Source organism: Camelus dromedarius, chromosome 23, assembly GCF_036321535.1.
Source record: "Camelus dromedarius isolate mCamDro1 chromosome 23, mCamDro1.pat, whole genome shotgun sequence".
NCBI classification, from domain to species: Eukaryota; Metazoa; Chordata; class Mammalia; order Artiodactyla; family Camelidae; genus Camelus; species Camelus dromedarius.
Window position 1 is genome coordinate 14,414,872 of NC_087458.1, and position 20,925 is coordinate 14,435,796.

Below are 20,925 nucleotides of genomic sequence, written 5' to 3' on the forward strand. Positions count from 1 at the left end.
ATAATTTTTAGCAATTTGCTTTTATTGAGTCATTCCAAACCATTCAAATTGGTTTTCATGGACATAATTGTCTTTTTTTTTTCATTCATATTTCATTAATTTACATAATACTTAGTCTATGTATATAATTAAAATTAACCAATAGAACAAGTAATGTTATCTAGTCCCCTGGTGAGAGCTCAAGTACATAAGCGTGGCTGAGCATTCAGCGTGCCTGGGCATCAGTCAGCATGCTTTGCAGAGGGAACTCAGGGAATCCAGCTGCACTCAGATAAACTGGGTGTTGGATAAGGGAGTTCTGACTGGACTAGTAATCCCATTATCCAGATGAGGCAGAGGGAGGCTTAGAAAATTCAGAGATCTGCCCATTTAAAAAAAGTGACTCGTATATGAAAGCTAAAACTGAGATACAGGGAAAAGGAAGCCAACACGGCTGCATAAAGGTCAGAGAAAACATTTCTGAGGAGATGCCTGAGCTGAATCAAGAAGGAAACAGGAGAAAATCAGGCAAATAAGAGGAAGGATAGTCCAGGCAGAGAAAACAAAGGTAGTAAAGGCTAAAAAGAATGAAAAACGCAGAATGTAAAAATCTGCTTCACTAGAAAGCAGGATGTATGCGAGACAGGGGTGGGAGAGACTGGAGATCTATGCCAAAGTTTAAATTTACCTACAGGCTACTGGCAGCCGTTGGACAACTTCCCTTGGAGAAGCAACACAATGACATTTATATTTTTAAAAAGAGTATCGCTTTTACAGGATGGCTGACGGAGTGAAGCTGGGAGAGACCAGAGTAAAGGTGGCTGGCTACCTGGGAGGCTATTCAGGCAAATGAAGGGGACAGCCAGGAGGACCTGAATGGGTTCGTGTTTGCGATGTCCTCCCATGGTATTCTTTCCCCACTGGGTGTCCTCCCTTTATTCAAGTGTGGGGAAGAACAAGAGGGCAATATCACGGCAGGAAATGTTTCTGGTTTAAAATAAAACTGTTTCTGCTAATACTCTGTACCTGCCCATCTTTCCACACATTTGGGAGCTTATGAGTGGGGTTATGCCCATAAAAGAGGTATGATAATTGGTACTTAGGTGCCCATGTCTACGTAGGATTAAATATGCTTTTATGTGAGCTAGCCTGGAAACCTATTAAAACACTATGTGCCATTTTTTATAAGGTAAAATCAAAGAACATGCCTTAATGAAAATAAAATCAAACAAATGTAAATGGTGGCATAAACTCACCAGATAACTTGAAATCTCAGTAATTTGTGAACCCAAAGTGGGATGTATTTTAAAGACTCTCCGTCCCCCCGCCAAAAAAATACTATTTTCAGTAATCATATTGTTGGTAGTAATGTTGGTGTTGACAGTCTCAGACTTTTGATTGGATATTGTGGGATTATGTTAATGACTAATTACATGATATTCTATCATTTCTGGCACTAAAAACTGGAATTCTAAGCATGTGAATTAAAAGAGACACAGGTCAAAGAAATCAAGGAAAAACTCTGTAGCCCTGAATTTAAGTGAGAAGTAGAGTATTGGAATAGATTCACGATGTATTTTATCTTAAAACAACAACAAAACATATATTACCTATCTTAGTCCACAAAAAAGGCCTCGAAAGCTAGCAACCTAGTCTCAGTGACCATTTTACTGCTGATTGTGATCTCCAAATAATTTCCCAGTAAAACAACCCAGGTCTTCTTGGAGAAAGTGTTGTTTTCAGGTCAGGCAGGAAATGTGAGATGGCCCTGGGACATCTTACCATCATCATCATCATCACTTGGCAAGGATGCTACCAGTGAAAACTACGGTCAAGTCAAATAGACCCAGGAGCCAACTTAAAGAGCCCCTCATTGGCCAGAAATGGGACAACCTGAGCATCCACAAGAAAAGCAACTTCAGTGAACTGAAGTGAATCAGGTATGTTTAAATCTACAAATTGCTAATAACACACATACTCACACACATTGTTCACCACTGGAGATAGGAGTGAACAACTTATTTTGAAAGCGTTTATTCTGCCTTTCCTAAAAAATTAAACATTAGGTAACCAAACAGTAGATGAAGGGAAGTTTCTACCTATAGAGGCATTTTTCCTCATAAATGAAGGGATGCTAGCATTACAGTATCACTTTTCAATCTCCAATGAATTAGTAATTAGTAACTAGATTAGCGAAAGCTCCTACCACTACAAAAAGAGACAACCAACCAACAGTGTGTAGAACAGGCATGCAACCAGCAAAATCCAAACTGAGGGAAACCCGACAGGGTCAACAATGCAGTTTCTTCAACAAATAAACTGCAGGAGGGGGAATGAAAGAGAGACGGTGGGAAGTAAAACGTGAGTGGACTTCAAACAGGCCAACATCAGTGTCACCGTGGGATCTGTTAGAAATGCTAATTCTCAACCTCCGCCGCAGACTCAGAATCAGAAGCTCTGCGCTGGGGCCCAGCAGTCTCGTGTTTTAACAGGCCTTCCAGGTGATGCTGACTCATTCTAGCTTGAGAACCACTGCGACAGATTAGCTTTACAACACTTATCAACCAACTGCAATAAGGTTCTTACTTAGTGCCTGATTCCAAGAAACTAAAAAATTTTGACATCTATAGACAATTATGCTGTCAAGGGATTGTCAATTTTTTAAGTGTGAAAACAGTATTAAGATTATATAGATATATATATTTAAAGCCCTGAAATACTTATGAATAAAAGATACAACGTCTAGGATACAGTGTCTTTAGAATAATGCAGGAGGGGAAAGAAGCAAGTGGGGGTAGACAGAAGCCTGGCCGTGACTTAATAATTGTTGAAGATGAATAATCAGTATCTGGGTATTCTTTATACTACACTTTAAAAAAACACTTTTACTGATTTTTGAGGTTTTTTTCCATTCTAAAAAGTTTAAAAACTCAAAGCAAGAAGTAACTTCAAACAAAATAAAAAACTATAACTTAAGCAGAATTAATCCCTGAATGGAGAAAGTATATGGTGCCTTTACTTAGACGGCAGTACTGAAATTCACAAAATAAGTTTAAGTACGTTGAAAAAACCCTACTACACACTAGCATGTGACACAGGATTTTGATTTGGATGTAAGGGAGTTCGAATGCTCATCGACCCACTGAAGTCATTTTAAACCCCTGATCCTACTGAAGAGAATGACTTACAAATGGGAGAAGAGGGAACACAATCTGGTCAAAGGCATCTGAGCACACACCTTTGCTTTCCAGCTTTCAAACTGGCTTAGATTTTGAAATGTTATCTGTTAATAAATTCAGGTTTACCTGCATTTTTTAAAAGTTTACAACTTAAGTATACAATGAGGACAACCTGAGTGGCCTAGTGCAGATATTAATGTTTGATTATTTTTAACTAGAAAGGGGTCAGTCTATCCTTTACGTAAGCAAAGTAGCCAAATTATGTGTTTTGAGAGCTATTCAGAGGCTCCTCTGGCTTGAAATGTCATCTCCATTAATTCAGTGATGGTCTGGATTTAGAGTCATCGAAATGACTCGTCTGGAAAATTTTACAGGAAAGTAATTAACAAAAACGAATTGTGAGGCTGCAGTAGCCCTTAATATCTCCTTGAATTTACACTCTTGTGATGTGATAGCTTTATTTCCTCTGTAATACATCCTTGCTATTGTGTCCTTTTAGGAAAAGGGTGAAAGGATGTTACCTTTCCTCCTTCCTTCTCCCTTTTTACTTCTCCCTCTGATTCACCCTCTTCCATTGAAACACTTGCTGAAAGCTTCAGCCATAGGAAATCTGATTAGGAAGCACCAGCTTCAAAACTGAAGCGGGCGGGTAGTAGGATGAACTCTATACTTTCACTTCAAAAGCGTAATGGCAGAATTTTGAATGTGGTTCCTTTTCTTTTTATGCTTTGTTTTAATAATTCTACCATTTTGTCATCATTGTTGTCATAATCATTTCCCTCACTGTCACCCTTTTAATTATTATTTTGCCTGGAATAGTTAATGACATGGAGAAAAGACCATTAGAAGTCATCACCATCCATTATCAGGCATCTTTTCTGACAAAGGTAACCTTGAAATAGAGACTCCGATTCCATTTCATCTGCTTTTAATGAGCCCCTCTGTACTCCCACCCACACGAGGGGTTCGGGGAAACAAGAAACAAAAAAAAAGACAAAGCCCCAAGTTCAGAGCTCAAATGCTCTAGCCGGGGAGATGAGGGAAGGTGATGGGAAGACACTCACCACCACTACACGGAGAGTACAAGAGAACATAGCATCTGAGGGCCTGGACGGTACAGCTTTAGACTGCTTGCGTTCAAATCCTAACTCTGCTCCTCCCTAGCTAAGTGAGGCTGAGCAAGTTACTGAACCTCTCCTGCCTGCTTCTTCATTTGTGAAATGAGGGGGAGAACAGTCATTATTAACCTTATGGGCTGGTCTTGAGATAATCCTTCAACTGGATAATCCATAAAACATTTAAATGTATCCATTTATTTAATCAATTTTGGTGTTGACCATTGTTTCTTATACCCCACATCTTCCTCTGGTTTCCTTTTTTGCCCCCTGAAGCGTATCGCTTAAAAATTCAATGATCTTGGATTACATAGCTCTGAAAATCTTGTCCCCAGTTTTGTCCCCAAACTTACGGTTTAGCTGTGCATAAAATTCTAGGCTGCTAATTGTTTGCCTCAGCTTTGAAAATACTATCCCACTGTCTTCTGGACTTTGCCTTGAGAAGTCTGCTGTTGGTTTAACAGTCGTTCCTCTGCAAATAAATGCATCTTTCTCACTGACAGAACACATGCATCTAAGGACACTACTGATAAATGTATATATTTGTCACTAGGGTTAACACGCCGCACAAGATTCCCAATTGCATGGATTGGGGGAAGATCGTGGTATAAGCATCCTCTCACCCGTTACAAAGGAGCATGGCAGCACTGAAGGCCATTGTGACTACAAGGACGCGCCGTAAGATCAACCACGTGTAACTATAACCTTGTCTCCAGGGAGTCTGCCCAAGAATCCAACAGATTGTACGAGGGTACGGAAGAAACTGCTGAGGACCCTCATGTTTATACTTCCATGAGTTATTACTTTCTTCTCCCCTCATTTCAATAACAGGACAATTCTATATTTTGAGCATAAGAGGCGAACATGACAAAATAGTACATTTAAAACATTGCCCCTTCCTGGCCTATGTTTACCCTCCTTATGGTTCAGGGGATTTAAAAACATGTATCTAGAAAAATGGCAAAACAAAACAGATCTCTCCTTGTAGATGAAATAGCTAAAATTTTGGCCTCTTTATTCATCTCAGGTCATACATTTGGCTTGGAAAAAAGCACACAACAAATAGTTTCTATAAACTAAATGCTTCCTCCAGATCTCTATGCGCGTGGAGAGCCAGCTTCCCTGGGACACAGCACAGAGCACGCACTTGAAGGTCGATCCCACAGAAAATACTTGCGTAAGCAAAACAAGAATTTGTTTCTCATTATATACACACATCTGAGCGTACCTAATCAACACAACTGTTTAAAAAAAAAAAAATTAATCTGTGACCAAAAGCACTATCAAGTTTGCTCGGTGCCATTCTCATTCGAATCATATCCAAAAAGTCTAGAAAGAACTCAAAACTAGAAAGTGGCCCAAATGCTAAGGCTGCCTATGGCTCTCGCTGAAAAATAGTTGCCGGTCTGATTTGAGTGTCTAAAAAGAATGACAGGAATTATCGGGCTCTTCCTGATTTCAAGAGAACTTCCCAGAAGGAGGTGGAGGGCCAAGAAAGCCACCTGCCTGCTTGGTGGCCGCTCGTGAAGGGGCAAGGCCAAGAATCTTCTGGATGTTCTGTGAAGAAAACAATAAAAATTGGGTTTTAATATGAGATATAGAGAAAAGTGTTTTACAGAGACCTTATAGACAGAGAAGACATACAGATAAAAAGTACCTCTGTGACCTAAAATAGGATGATTACCACTGTGCTATTTTTAAAAGGTCTACGATGCTGTGGAGATCATTGAACAGTAAAAGCCCTCTTACCTGATGGGACCCTGGTCTACTAACTAAAGAAACTGATTTTTTTCAAGTGGAGAATCATAAAAAAAGATAATTTTTTATTTCAACACAAGGCATATAAAACATATTCAACTTAGCTGCTATTTCTTGTAGCAAAGCCTTTTCTCTGAATAAAGGGTCTTATGGCTGAATTTAGTCATTATTGTACCATCTGAAGTTGAAACTAAACCAGTTTCAACGTCTTCAAAGGTGTGAGAGATTTCAGAATCTTGCGAAGCAACCTGAGTCCAGAATCCTCCTAGATTTTTAGCATTTCCCCTCATCTATTTCAGTTGTCTCACTTATATCTAATTCACTAGTTTTTCTTTCAGAAACTCAGCTTTATTAAACCAGTTTTCATAAAAAAACAACTATTTTTATACTCAGATTTCATCAGTTAATAACATTAAATTACATCACATAAATACAACAAGTAAAACCCAGCATAAACAGTTTGAGGGTAAACACAGCTGACTCTTGACAAGGCAATGACTCAACTTGTGGGAGCCGAGAGGTGCAGGCGTACTAAAGAGCAGTCAGGAGCGGACAGTGTGATCTGGGGAGGGATCGGTGCTTGAGAAGGGGAAGGAAGGGGGCTCACGAGCAGAGATTAAGTACAGGTCAGTTAAGGTTTTGTGCAGCAACTATAAGAGCGAAAAACCTTAGAGATCATCTAATTATTCTTCCTCAATTCTTTCATTTTATATTTGAGAAATTCTAATTAAAACTTGGAAGAGTAGAATGGTTTGTCCAAAATTACAGTTAAGTGAACAGCAGAGTGAGAATTAAAACCTATGTGTTTTGAGTTATAATGTAAAGGATTCTCTTGCACAGTACTTCCTCTGTTAAAGTTCTGATCTTTAGAACAAACTGTACGCCATGGTAGGCAGGTTAGCTTGTATGCATTCACTTACTCAACAGTTACTAAGTACCTGCTGTGCATAAGGTACTATGAGAATGTCCATATCCATGCTTCTTATGTATACTCTCCCCTGAGCCTTTATCATTAAGAATGATGATTGCTACAGAGGCGAGTGTTTAGATTTCTGAAATAGTACTCTGTCAGAATTTAACAGAATATTTAAATATGAAGGCACAACTTTAAAACTCATTTAAATTATATGTACCATAAAATATTCATTCATTCATTCACTCACTCACTCACTCTCAATACTATAGATCATGCTTTACTTTAAAAAGAAATCCGGGAAGGGGTGGGTCGAACTCAGTTGGTAGAGTGCATGCTTAGCATGCACAAGGTTCTGGATTCAGTCCCCAGTACCTCCATTAAAAAAAAAAAAAAGAAAGAAAGAAAGGAAGAAAGGAAAGAAAGGAAGAAAGGAAAGAAAGAAAGAAAGAAAAAAAGAAAGAATGAAAGAAAGAAAGGAAAGAAAAGAAAATAGAAACACAGAGAAAGAAAAAAAATAAAAAAACAAGAAGAAAAATCAATCATTAGTAGCTCAGATTACTTCTCCTCAGTAAAGCTGAAGACTGTTTTTATTACTTTCATAATAAAAATAGCTTCTTCATGGCCCCCTCTAAAAATTCACTGCACGAGGCATTAAGAAGACCAAATGATATAAAGTCACTAATTTCCCAAGTTCTTTTATTTAATCACTAAGTATTTACTGACCACCTACAAGTATGCTGCATTAAGCAAGGCATTGTGGGAAATTAAAGATAAAATTCAAAATAATAAGACATGACAGAAATAGCTGCTGATAAACACATTTGTCTAGTTAACAAACACAGTAACACAGTCTAGACAAAATACACAAGGCATCACAGCTCAGTTATCCTGTAGAGACAGGGGGTCAGTTAAGGGAGTCCTTATCATTTTGGAAATAAAGACCAGTGTAAACACCTCTGATGCCCTTTAAATTACAGGTTTACTATCATTTAAGGAAGACAAATGAAAGGAAAGTAAGAAATACTCTGAAGGGCAGGCCAAAAGGGTAGACTGTTGACAGTCTCAATACGAATTGAAAACATTTAAGTGACTGCTGGACATAGGCCAGGGCTCTAGATGGAAAACAGCCCTAACGGCAACAAAAACGTTAAATGTTAGTAACCAAGGCTGAAGTTCATGGAGATACAGGCAGGTCTATAATGTGTTCTCCTTGTGGCTCCTGTCACAGGCTCCCTTTGGGAACACTAAATCAAATTTATCACTGGTACATTACCCAAGTATTTGTATTTTAATGTCAAACGCTCTGCATTCTCTGTCATAAATCTTATCCTTTAGTGAAGTTCTAAGTAATCAGTTTAAATTCCTAAAATCTCACAAATGAACCCATGATGATTTTTCTTAGATAAAACTCCCCCGGATTCCCCGTCTGTGAAGTCTTCTCCTCTCAAACACAGGTGGGAAATAACTGGTGGTCTCAAGATGCAAAAGACGTAAGTAAAAGAGTAGAGGTCACTATTCTGTCCACAGTGGTAATAACATCCTATATTTCTATGCACTTTAAAGTTTGCAAATAGTTTTAAGGACTAGGTCTTGGTCCATAGTTGTCTTGCTTTTGAGATGACAAAGCTGAGGCAGAGTGAGGATATAAGTCAGGATGTGAACTGATACATAACTCAAGGCACAGTTTTCCTCTACTAAACCACAACTTTCTAAGGGACCTTCATCTTAGGAGTGATAAATCTTGTAGCAGGCCTGGCCTATAAAAAATTCACAATTATGAAGACCATATATGAGCATACCATAGAAAAAATATGTTATATTGTTAAGTGAATTAATGCATATAATTCAAAACCCACAGGCACCAAGAGTGAACACTAATGTAAATTAGGGACTGTGGGTGACAATGATGTGTCAATGTAGGTTCATCAATTGTAAAAACTGTGCCATTCTTATGCAAGGTGTTGACAGTGGAGGAGGCTGTGTGTAAGTCGGGGACAAAGAGTAGATGGGAAATCTCTGTACCTTCCAGTTTTGCTGTGAACCTAAAACCGCTCTAAAAAATAGTCTTAAAAAACGCATACAAAGACTGCAAGAATATATGGAAAAATAACAGTTGTATTAATAATAGTTGTATACCCTTTTCTCATTCATTGCCTCCAACTGTTTGCAATATTGCTAAAAAGGACAATTTAAAATGAAGATAAATATTTCCGTAGGTACCATCTCAAAGGACTTTACATGTATATTCTCATTTAATCCTCACAACAACTCAATGGAGCAGCCTTATTATTATCCTTCCATGCACATAAAAGAAGGAAATCCAACTGCTAGGCTGTAATTCAACACATACTTGCTGAGCTTTACACTGTGGGGCAGGTATGTTTGTATTTATTACCTCCTTTATATCTTTCAACAACCTCATCCATTAAACTTGACCTGACTGCTCTCCTATGGTCTCTCAATTCTCCTCCAGTTTTTCAGGCCTTCTTAATTAGCAAGATTTAGTTTAGAAATACGTATTTTGCTAAAAGACAGGAGTTTTAACATATTATGGAGATGATATGGAAGAACACAACAGAAATGCAAAATATAAGGTACGGTAAGGTTTTAGAAAAATATGAAACAATTATTTTGGATTTCTGTCCAGTCCTATAATAGGGTAGCAACTGAAGACTGTATGTCAGAAGGGAAAAACAAAGGAAAAACATTTTCCCATAATCATGCCTTCTATTGGCAGGAAACCCAGAAAAATACCACTACAGGATTTGCGTTCCTTCCTCCCTGTAAAGGATAAGGACCGGTGATCAAGAAAAGGAAGTTGTTGGTTGCTAACTGGATATTTTGGGAAGACTCAGGTCACCGGCAATAAACACATTCTGCTAAATTTTATTCCTTAGTCATTTAACTAAAATAACTCAGCCATGGCAGTCTCAGCTCACTCTCTGTTAGTTTCTCTGGCATCTGGTTACTAGCCTTCGCTTCCAATTGATTACAATTACCCATCAAGTTCCCATAACATAATCTTTACTTTATCCATAATGCTGTGTGTAAAATCCAATCACCTTAAATGGCCCCATCCAATAGTCCCAGGATTTTCACATTGTATCTGAATAGGCTGATTGGGAGAATGGTGTACAGATTAAATTTTTACTGAAAAAAAAAATGACAGTACAACATGGGTATAGCTGAAATATTACTGGGTTAGCCTTCAGGAGACTTATTTCCAGTACTGGCAAACTAAGGAAAGAAAACAATAAGCATTCTCTTTCACTTTACCAAATCTCAATTTTCCTTATGTTTAAAAGAAGGGGGCTCATGAGATCAATTGTTTTCAGACCCTTTAGCTACAGAATCCTTTCTTTCTTTTTTTTTTTTTATGAGAATCCACAGAATGTAGTAATCCAATCAAAAGGACAGTCAAATGTGCTTACACATATTCAAGAAATCAGTCATCTAAATTATAAATATTAAGTAGTTCATTTGTTTCCTTTTGTTAAGGATTCCACATATAAGTGATATCATACAGTGTTTTTCTTTCTTTTTCTGGCTTACTTCACTTAGAATGACGATCTCCAGGTCCATTCATGTTGCTGTAAGTGGTACTATTTTATCCTTTTTTGTGACTCAGAATCCTTTCTTTAAACAAAATCTCACTTAAAACTCCAACAAATAAAACAGAAAAAACAGTGTTGGGAACCTGAAGCCCCTTGCTGGGCCCTTCAAGCTTCCCCAACAAGCACCTTCAAGGAGCCACAGTCCTATGGCTACGAATGTGTTTATATTGCAATAAATTATATTGCAGACTTTAACACATATTCTCCAGAGTGGAAATCAAAATTCTGAAAAGGAGGATGAGAACATAAATCTGCACAAGAGTAACTCCACTTCCTTTGTAAAGCTGAATGACTATTTTCTGTCTGGGACTGTCCAAAGGCCTCTTTTGTAATAAAGGTCTCTTTTTTGGGGGGGAGGGGGTAAGGGATCAAGTGACAATTTCAATCTCTCTCTCTCTCAACCATATTTCCAAAGAAAATTTCCCTATATCTCTTATTTATCCCCTATTTAAGGATCAAGTCAAGGAAAATGTTCTGAATTTTAGTTAAGTACAAGAAGAAAAGATGCTTTATTCTTTTAAAATCTCATAATGGATAGAAGAACCCAGCTGGCACTGTGTAGGGTATCTAAAACTCAGAATGAAATTGCAGCCTTACTAGTTTGAAGAACCAAAGGACAGGGTTGAGAGCAGCCATAACAGCTGAAAATCAAGGGGGAAAAATCCTGTAAAACTGAGAGGAGTTCAAAATTCTACATCTAAACCCTGCCCACATCTCTGGCTGACTCAAACTATGCATGCGTGAGGTTGCCTTCAAGCAGTCCAGCTGAGACTAAAATAAGAGACTTCAGGTGCTGCCTACCACAAAGGAGAAAGAGTTTGGAGTTCCAATGCTAAGTTAATTGCCCATTTAAACAAACAAACAAACAAATGAACAAAAACATTCTTTTAAAGAACAACAAAATCCAGAGTCTCTACAGCCTATCAGTCACAATGCCCAAGATACAAACCAGAATTACTAGACACAAGAAATGGAAAGAGGGAAGGGCATAGTTCAAGTCGTAGAGCACACGCTCAGCACTCAAGAGGTCCCGTTCAATCCCCAGTACCTCTTCCAAGTGGAACTCAGTGAAGAAACCTAATTACCTCCCTCTCAGAGAGAAAGGGGAAAACATGACTCATGCTACAGAGAAGAACAGGCGACAGACAGGGTTCAACCTTGAGATGATCCAAATTTTGGAATTAGTAGACAAGGTTTTCAAAGCAGTTAAATAACTATGCCTAAGGACATAAAAGAAAATATATTCATAATAAAGGAACAAGTAAGAAACTTCAGCAGGGAAAGAGAAAAACCAAAAAGAACCAAATGGAAAATCTGCAGCTAAAAAATACTATATGAAAATTTTAAAATCATTGGATGAGCTAAGGGTTAATTCATATTAGAGCTGAAAGAGGAGTCCTTGAACTTGAAGACATGTTACCAGAAATTATCCTATCCAAGGAACAGAGAGAAAGAGACTTTAAACCAAACTTAAAAGGAAAAAGCCTGAAAGCAGACAGGGAAAAGTGACACATCATCTACAGGTGTACAAAGATATGAAGGACTTCCATCAGAAACAATAAGAGGCCAGAAGGCAGTGGAAAGGTACATTAAACAGCCAAAAAGATGAAAACAAAAACAGTCAACCCAGAATTCTATATCCTGTGAAAATATCCTCCAAGAATAAAGATTAAAAAAAAAGAATAATGATAAAATAAATATTTTTTGATAAATGATTAAGAGAATTTGTCACTAGCAGACTTGCACTATAAGAAATACATGCAAAAAAAAAAAAAAAAAAAAGAAAAGCAAGCAAGCAAAAAAAAAAAAAAATCGCTTAACGTTGTACTGTGAGGTAGAGACATTAAGCAGTAACATGCTTCATCTCCTGTTATATCCCACCAGTCACTCTGGACTCAGTGGTCTCTATACTCACCACATACTTTCAGGCCTCCATGTTTTTACTCACACTGCTTTCTATGCCAAGAATGTTCTGATAAGACTGGAAAAGTCCTACTCATCCTTCAAGATACAACTCAGTTGGCCCTCTTGTACAAAATCTTAGTTTCTTAGAACTATCCGTGTAGCATTTCACTTCCATAGCATGTTTTTCCCTCCTATACCATTCTTAACATGCACACATGCACAAAGGGCATCAGTCACACGCTCCTCTTACTCATGGGTCTGTCTGCCCACAGTGATTGTGAGTTCCACAAGGGGAGAGAAAATCAGTTTTTGCTCTTGTATTCTTAGCATCAAAGAATAATTCCTGGCATAGTATAAGGACTTGAGTCATTCTTCAGCAACAACAGGGATATTCTAAATAAAGCCTTGAACTCACGTGCTGAAACACTTCACAAAAGGATCAGATGAAGATGATGCCTGAATAAACTGTTCTTTTCATTCGGTAGTTAGCTATCACTTTCTGAACCCATGCATTCTCCCCCTGATCTGAAGTGAAGTACTACTGCTTGCAGATGAGCTATGTCAAAATTAATGAATTAAGTTCTAAGCCTTAAATAAAGTGACAAAAATAATGATGAGATGCAGGAGACGGCAGGCATCTATCTGGTCCTTCTATCATTTTGATGACTTTAAGATATACTGGCATGACATAATTAAACTCTCTTTCTATGGATATACAAGCCACATCAAATTTTTTTTTTGCCCTAGTAAAGCCAAAAGTGTGAGAAAAAAATAAAATTTACTTATTTCTATCACTGTTTTGAGCACATATACCTGTTGAAGGAGACAATAACAAATTCTCACTGATACTTTTTCGGATTACAGTCATACATCCATAATGTGGGTGACAAAAGAAAAAAAAATTCTTTCTTGCACTTTTCCTCAGAACTACTCATCTTTCTCGCTTTCAAAAAAAAAAAAAAAAAGGGAATTCTGTTCATAGCTTTTACTGTCATATAAATTTATAAGAATAGACCAGTTTTCCCTTGGCTGTTTACCAGGTAAGTTTGCTTGGATTTTCACTAAGATTTAGAGCACTTTCTATAGAGATCACCATTTACTCAACCCACTACAGACTCAAAAGAAAAAGAAAAAAAGCAAGTACTTGAGTTTAGGAGTTCAGAAAACTTCCTTTTATTCTTAAATTCCATCACTACCTTGGACTAATTTAACACCTCTGATAAAAGCTGGCAGATCTACCATTTCCGCTGCTACAAATTCACACAAAGGAAACAGCAGTGTGAAGGTCAAGGCAGCTAATCATTCATCACTCAACATTAACGAAGTAAACAAAAGGGGAAAGAAAAAAATGAGGAAAGGTAATTAGATTTGTTTTCAGTTAATATGACATATCACCATGTTTTAATCTGTGGAAAGAAACTTTGTCCTATCTTGGACTGGGAAACAGAGATTAATTTTTACAATACCCCAAGGGTTGGGGGCAGGCACTAACTGGTTAAAGAAAGTATCACCTTAAGAAAAACTGCTAATGTTCTATCACTGTCATCTGATTATCATAACATGGTAATGTGGTGAGGCTGTACACTGAACCCCACTAAGACCCAGACAGGTTATAAGATTTTCCCAAGGACGCTTAGCCAGTAAGTGGCAACAAGAATCAAACCTTGGTGTTTTACCTCCAAATACTGTATTTCCTTAACCTTACAATGCATTCCTACTCTATCCTCACCATTTTAAAGTTTCTAAAGTAGGAATATGTCTTAAAACCTATTATATGATCCGTATAGTATTATTTCTGCTTTTTCTTGAACACTCTAATGGTGAATCATATAATCAATAACATACTAGAATGTGAAAAAATATGTAATAGATGAAAGCCAGACCCTCAAACACGTCTGTGAATTAGTAAAATGTCATAAAATTGCCTTAGTTTAGGTTTAAAAATAATCTGCCTCTACTCTGAATGATCAGTATAACAGAAATAATTTTAAATATACTTCTACACTCCATATTTGATAATGATTTTTTTAAGTGAAGCTGTAAGTGGGGAAAATTAACCTTTTTATTTCAAAAAAAAAAAAAAAATTTAAGTTCCAGAAGGCAAGGGCCATAATTATATGTCAGTTTTGTCTGCAACTGTCTTTTAAGCACCCAGCACAGACCCTGATACATGTATGTGTCCAATTTTGTTAAACGAATAAATGAACAGAGGACTCTATTAATGAATTACTACTAATGTGATAATAATAAGTTCTTTTAAAGATAGGGGTCAAAATTACTGGAGCAGATAGATACCCTTAATTCAACGTAACATTACATCTCCATCATAATAAGGAGGGCATGTTATAATTATCAGATGACAATGATATAGAAAGTTAGCACTTGTTCTAAAGGTGATACTTTTTTTTTCACCAGCTAGCACCCCCATCTCCCTGCCTCTGGGGTATTGTCACGAAAGGACTAGAGCTAGTTGGTTTAATCATTCCATTACTCACATTTAGTAAAGGAAGTGGATTCTGGTTAATACTGTAGAGGTGTTATTAACTGACGTATGTAAATGTGGTCACAAATAAAAGGAGTTAAAAACATGAATTCTGAAAACCTGCTGATGAAATAATCTACTCTTTTCAGCAAGTAAACTGTTGACACTTTAAAGACTCTAATAAGAGAAATGCTCCCCATTCTCAAAAACGCTCTGTTCTGATTTACTATAAGAAGACTTCCCCACTAAAACAAGCAATGCCATTCCCTCATTGCTGGAGGTTAACTTGAATAAAATATACTTTGTTTTTACATGTTTAGCATGAACATCAACCCTGAGTGAAGGAAATTACGTTTTTCACTCATTGAAACAAAAGCATGAGAAATTACTTGTATCCTTTTAAAAATGGTCTCAAGTTGGTGGTGAACTAAAGCCTTAAGATTAACAGTACTGGGTAAAACGGAGTGTAGCTATGGAAAACAGTACGTTGATTCCCCCCCCAAAAAATTAAATATAGAACTGCAGTATGACCCAGCAATCCTACTCCTGGGTATATTTGCAAAAAAGAAATGAAAACAGGAACTCAGACATTTATACATCCATGTTCATAGCAGTGTTACTCACAAAAGCCAAAAGGTAGAAGAAATCTAGTGCCTTTTTGACAGATGAACAGACATTCCATACTACGTATATACCATGTCTGGTTTATCTATTCACCCCGAAAAAGGAAGGAGATTCTGACACATGCTACAATATGGATGAACCTTGAAAACACTACGCCAGTTATAAAAGGATAAGTATCGTATGATTATACTCATATGAGGTCAATCAACTTCACAAAGACAGAAAGTAGAATGGCAGCTGCCAGGGACTGAGGAGGGGAGTGGGTAATGCAGAGTTAATTAATAGGCACAAGATTTTCAGCTTGGGAAGACGATAAAGTTCGCGAGATGGATAGTGGAGATGGCTGTACAATAATGTAAACTGTACTTCATGCCATAGAACTGTACAGTTGAAATGGTTAAAACAGTAAAGTTTATATCTATCTTATCATCATAAACAGAGATTAACAGCACTGGAATTACTGAATACAGGAAACCAGAAAGTAGTTTCTAGGCATAAGAGAGACTGCCTTGAGAATTCCTCAGGAAAACTGCTATCATGAGCAGTCAGCTGACAAGTTTAAACCTTGAGACTCTCCAGGCATGACACACACGTGTTCTGACCCACTCTTCCATATTCTTTCACTCTAGAGGTTCAGAACACACTGCTTAGCCTGCCCTGTATATTTAACACCAGCACATTCCAAAAGACCTGATTATCTAAACAAGGTGTGAAGAACGTAGGAGTGTCCCTAATTAAACACTTGCCACTGGATCTGAACAGACTTTCAAATTTCAGAGAGGAATTCAGCCAAGCACTCTAGAGAGAATACTCAGAGCAGGCTGCTGACAGGGATTCAGCAATTCAAACACACACCGCATTCAAGAACAATCATTCACCGCACTGCATTCTTTTCACCCTCTGGCTTCTTCAGTCTTTGAAAAAAGGGGTAGGCAACCTTTGATCTCAAATGAATCCATGTTTTTACGTTTCCCCTCACAAAAATCACGTAGTAGTTGGCAAAGTACAAGAGAGCAAAGAAAGAACAAATAAGGTACACTACTATCAGCGCCAAATGGGTCAACTCATGCCTTAAATGCGAGGCATGAAACCAGAAAGTTCTCAAAGAAAACAAGGGTGACTTTCTTTACAACTTTGGTGTAGAGAGGAACTTTCTAACCATGACTAAAAATCCAAAAGCCATAAAAGACTAATTAATCTGACCAAAAAAGAAAAAAAAAACCCAGCAAATAAAATTTTGCCTGGACAAAAACCATTCTAAGTAAAACTGAAACACAAATAACCATTTGCAAAAATTATCTGCAACTTGCAGCATACAGAGAGGGCTAACAGCTAAAAATTAAGAAAAAGACCAACAACCCAAGAGAGAAATAGGCAAAAAGCATACAATCTCTCGACCACCAAAGAATGAAAAAATATATAAACAGCTCTCAGACAAATAGAGACGCTAGATGCAAATGCAAATTGAAACTACAATGAGATATCGATTCTTATCTATTAGATTGTTAAAACCCCAGAAGTCTGATAATTTCTATTGGAGGTTGGGGAAACCATGAATTTTTCATGCATAGCTCTAGGGAGTGAAAAATGGTAAAACCCCAATTTACCCAGTTTATAAGTTTATACTTTGGTGACGCATCCACTGTTTGTTTAACATGTGCTTTTCAGGTACATACTATGTACCATGCATAGGAACTATAACGGATATAAAGACAATTAAGAAATTACTACCTTAATACAGACCTGGAAGCTTATCTATGAGATTGTTAGGTGGTTTAAAGGGTGGGTTGGGACATACCTAGAAGCATAAAATAACCTTTGTGATACTGTTTTCTCTTTTTTGAAAGTTGCACGTGTCAGTAAGTAGATACATCAGTATTAAGTATTGTAATATTGAGGAGACTGTTTCAAACTATTTAAAAAAATTACTACCTTAAAAGAGTTGGAGAGGAAAGGAGAAGAAAATAGATGAAAATTAGAAGCAGACAAAAATAAACAAAAAATCCTGTAATATAAGGCAGAATATGAAAAATTGTGATGGAAACTTGAATCATTCTATTTAGTTCCCTCAACTTTACAACCCAAAACAAACAAATAAAAAACCTAATTCATATGTTCTCCTAAAATTACTTTATGCTACAGTGCATATCTGAAACCAAGTGACCCATTTCCTTGCCTGAGAATGACCTCATTGAAGAAATCATAGTACAGTTTATAATCTGAAAGCCTCATATTTTGACTGTTCGTGTCGCAGGTATCTATAGAGTCAACTGAGATGTAACCTAAGATCCTAAAAAGTAAACAAAACGACAAAACAAAACATGGAAAGAGCAAGCTGATAAGCATTTTAAATCAAAAAAAGAAGTACATATCCCCTAGTAACACTTCAAATGCTCAGGTGTTTCGACTGGATACAAGTTCATAATCCTCCAGTATAAAAACTAACAACCAATAAAGAACAGGTACAGAAACTATTTGCAGCTAATAAAACAAAAATTATAGAAATAGGTCATTTCAGTGATTTTCCGAAGATCTTTAATATCTCAGAATACCTACACTATAGCTCTATATATTCTTCTCTTATTAATATTGGTGCACGGAGCCAGGCAAGCAGAAGTGAAAAATGTGAGTATACATCCTCATTGGCTGCAAACAAACACATGGGATTCTTTTGTGTTTTTCTGCTGCCCCTTCCCTACCCCTGCCCTTTTTTGTATTCAATACGCAATTATTTCACTCAGCCCTACCAGTCTAGTATTTGTGGATGTTCCTACTTCACAGCGCATGGTGTACACTCTGGCCCTCAGGGGTTAGCATAGCTGGTCTGCTGCCTGTTTTACTGGAACACAGCCACACTCAGTCACTTGCATATTGTCCAGGACTGTTTTCATACTGTAATGGCAGCAGAGTTTGTGACAGTCTCTGCCTGAACCTTCAGGGATTAGCAGGCTATGGCTGGCCTGCTGCCTTCTTTTTTCCTTTTGTCAATAAAGTTTTACTGGAACACAGCCACACTCATTCATTTACATATTGTCTAGGGTGCTTTCATACTACAATGGCAGAGTTGAGTAGTTGTGATAGAAATTGTACGGCCTGAAAAATAAATACAAAAATATTTATTATCGAGATCCTTACAGAAAGTTTGCTGACCACCATGGTAAATGACCATGGCATTCCTGGTAAAATTAACTGCTAGACATACGCCTCACCAGACTTTCTGAAATAACTGGAAGGAGTTTAAAGACCAACTTGAGCTGAACTTTCTCAATGATCATTCTTAACATTTATTTCATTTAAAAAAACTCCAGTTTCAGATGGTGACTTCTAAGTACCAGTGTCCAGGGAGCAGTATAAATGGGGCATCTAAAATGACTACTGTAAAAAAAATAATAAAATAATATAAAATAAAATGACTACTGTGAGCCATCACAAATAAAGCAGTAACATCTGCATGTAATTAAAATACAATTGCTCTTTGTCGCTTAAAATAGAAAGTATACATCACTGCATTTTATTAACATTTCGACCCCAGCTTCAATTTTAAAACTTCCTATTTAAATAATCAGATTTAAGAGCAATAGTCTACATATCAACGGACCTCTGTCAAACCAACAAAGAGATCTGTTGTCACTGTCTTGGCTTCCACCTTTGGATAAGCCAAAATGCTAAAGCATTTCACAAGGTGCAGTACACAGCTTGGCTACACAAGAATACAACTTCCTGGCGGACATACCAACTTGAGGCCCCACAAAGTCCTCAAGCAGCAAGTCTTCTAACCAACCTACTCCTCTTTCCTCTATTCCCATCCTTCATTTGGTCACCAAAGCCGTAATGTGGGCGTCACCTTAGTTTCTCCTTCACATTAAATCAATCACTAAATTCTACTGGTTCCCCTCTATGTATTTCTCAACTTTGTCCCCTCCTTTTCATCCCTCTCATTGCTGTAATAGCTTAGAACATGATTTTTTGCTAGGCTACTACAACAGTCTTCTGACATTTCCACATCTGGGCATGTCCCTTTCACATTTATCCTTCAGAATGCAGTAGGCATCCCAAAATGATTCCAAAAAGCCTTGAAACTTAGTTGCATTTAATATGCAGAATGTGGGAGGCACCCAGATAGAAGGGAGAGCAGTTCACAAAAAATGAGTGGCATGTGGAAACTGTCAGGCAGGTCAGAATGGCTGGAGTGCTGGATGAGATGGGAGATGAAGTATTAGGCAGTAAGAGCATGAAGATCTTTGAGAACTTCAGGCTATAATTCCATCTCCTACTTATTCCCACGTGCCAGACCAACCAAAACGCTGCTGTCACAGACAGTATTCAGAGGAAGAAGACGAAAGACAGCTGTGAAAGAATCACTTATGGAACAAACATTGAAAGAATCATGGTCATACTTAATGCGTGTGCCAACCTCCCCACTGCACTACCTGCTGAATGACAGTATGTTCAAAAGCTGAATAACGCCCTGGAACATAGAGTTCCTGAGCCAGTGCCTTTAACCCCTCTTACTTGCTAAAGTCCCATCTCAGAAGCCACTTCACTCTTTCAAACTTTCTGCCTGAATCTTCCCCTACTAACTGAATGTTACGTCTCTCTCCCAGGCTCTCACACCCCTATACGCCTCTATTCGCTCTCACTCTTTCACTACGAAAGTCTGATCATCATGTTGCTCAAATGTAAATTCCAGACTTTATCTCAACTGTGAACAACTTAGAGTCACCAAATCATTACGCTTACTTGTGTTCCTGAAGAGCCAAAAGGCACTGGTGTATAATAAAGGAGAAATGACAATAGGAAGACAAAATCCTACTCTACTTTTCTATTTAGATAATTGCAATAAAGAAGAAACTTGAGAGCTCTAAAAATAGGATGTGGAACCATGTTTGGTTTTATGGCTACTTCCCATCCCTAAGGATCAGTAATCTAGACCTATATACATTTAAGACAGCTTTAGATGATACACTGGAATTCTAAAATAAGCAACTGGAAGATCTCAGTAGCAGCAGGCAGACACTTTCAGTATGACAGAACCAAACACTAATTTAGGATAGAAGAGCAAGGAAGGACATATACATTAAATAGTGGATGTGGTCACTCACCTGTCTAATCGACATGGTACAGAGAATATACAGGAAGATGAAGGAACAGTCTGTGGTGTCATCCCCCAGCAGATTTCGATGAGACAGTCCTTGGATGTAGGAAAGTGGAGTGAAAGGGAGTTTTGCCACCACTCTACCATCAAATCTAAAAAGGAAAAAACAAAGAATTGTTATTTTTGGAAGACTGACAAGCTTCTTAGTTCCAGAGGAGAATCTGGGACAGAAATAGAACTTCAAGTCCCTTGATCTCT

The 20,925-nt window shown here is 37.6% G+C and overlaps 1 protein-coding gene across 1 annotated transcript in view; it reads right to left on the minus strand.

The window, feature by feature from the left end:
* Positions 1-5,255: 5,255 nt before the first annotated feature.
* The window catches only part of TMCO1 (transmembrane and coiled-coil domains 1), a 40,834-nt gene continuing 25,164 nt past the window's right edge, over positions 5,256-20,925 (minus strand). Inside the window, exons 6-7 of the mRNA XM_010984440.3 lie at positions 20,675-20,819; positions 5,256-5,830 (exon numbers count right to left, since the gene is read on the minus strand). Coding sequence (XP_010982742.1) covers positions 5,732-5,830; positions 20,675-20,819 — 244 coding nt within the window. The 3' untranslated portion in view covers positions 5,256-5,731. The remainder of the gene's footprint in view (positions 5,831-20,674; positions 20,820-20,925) is intronic.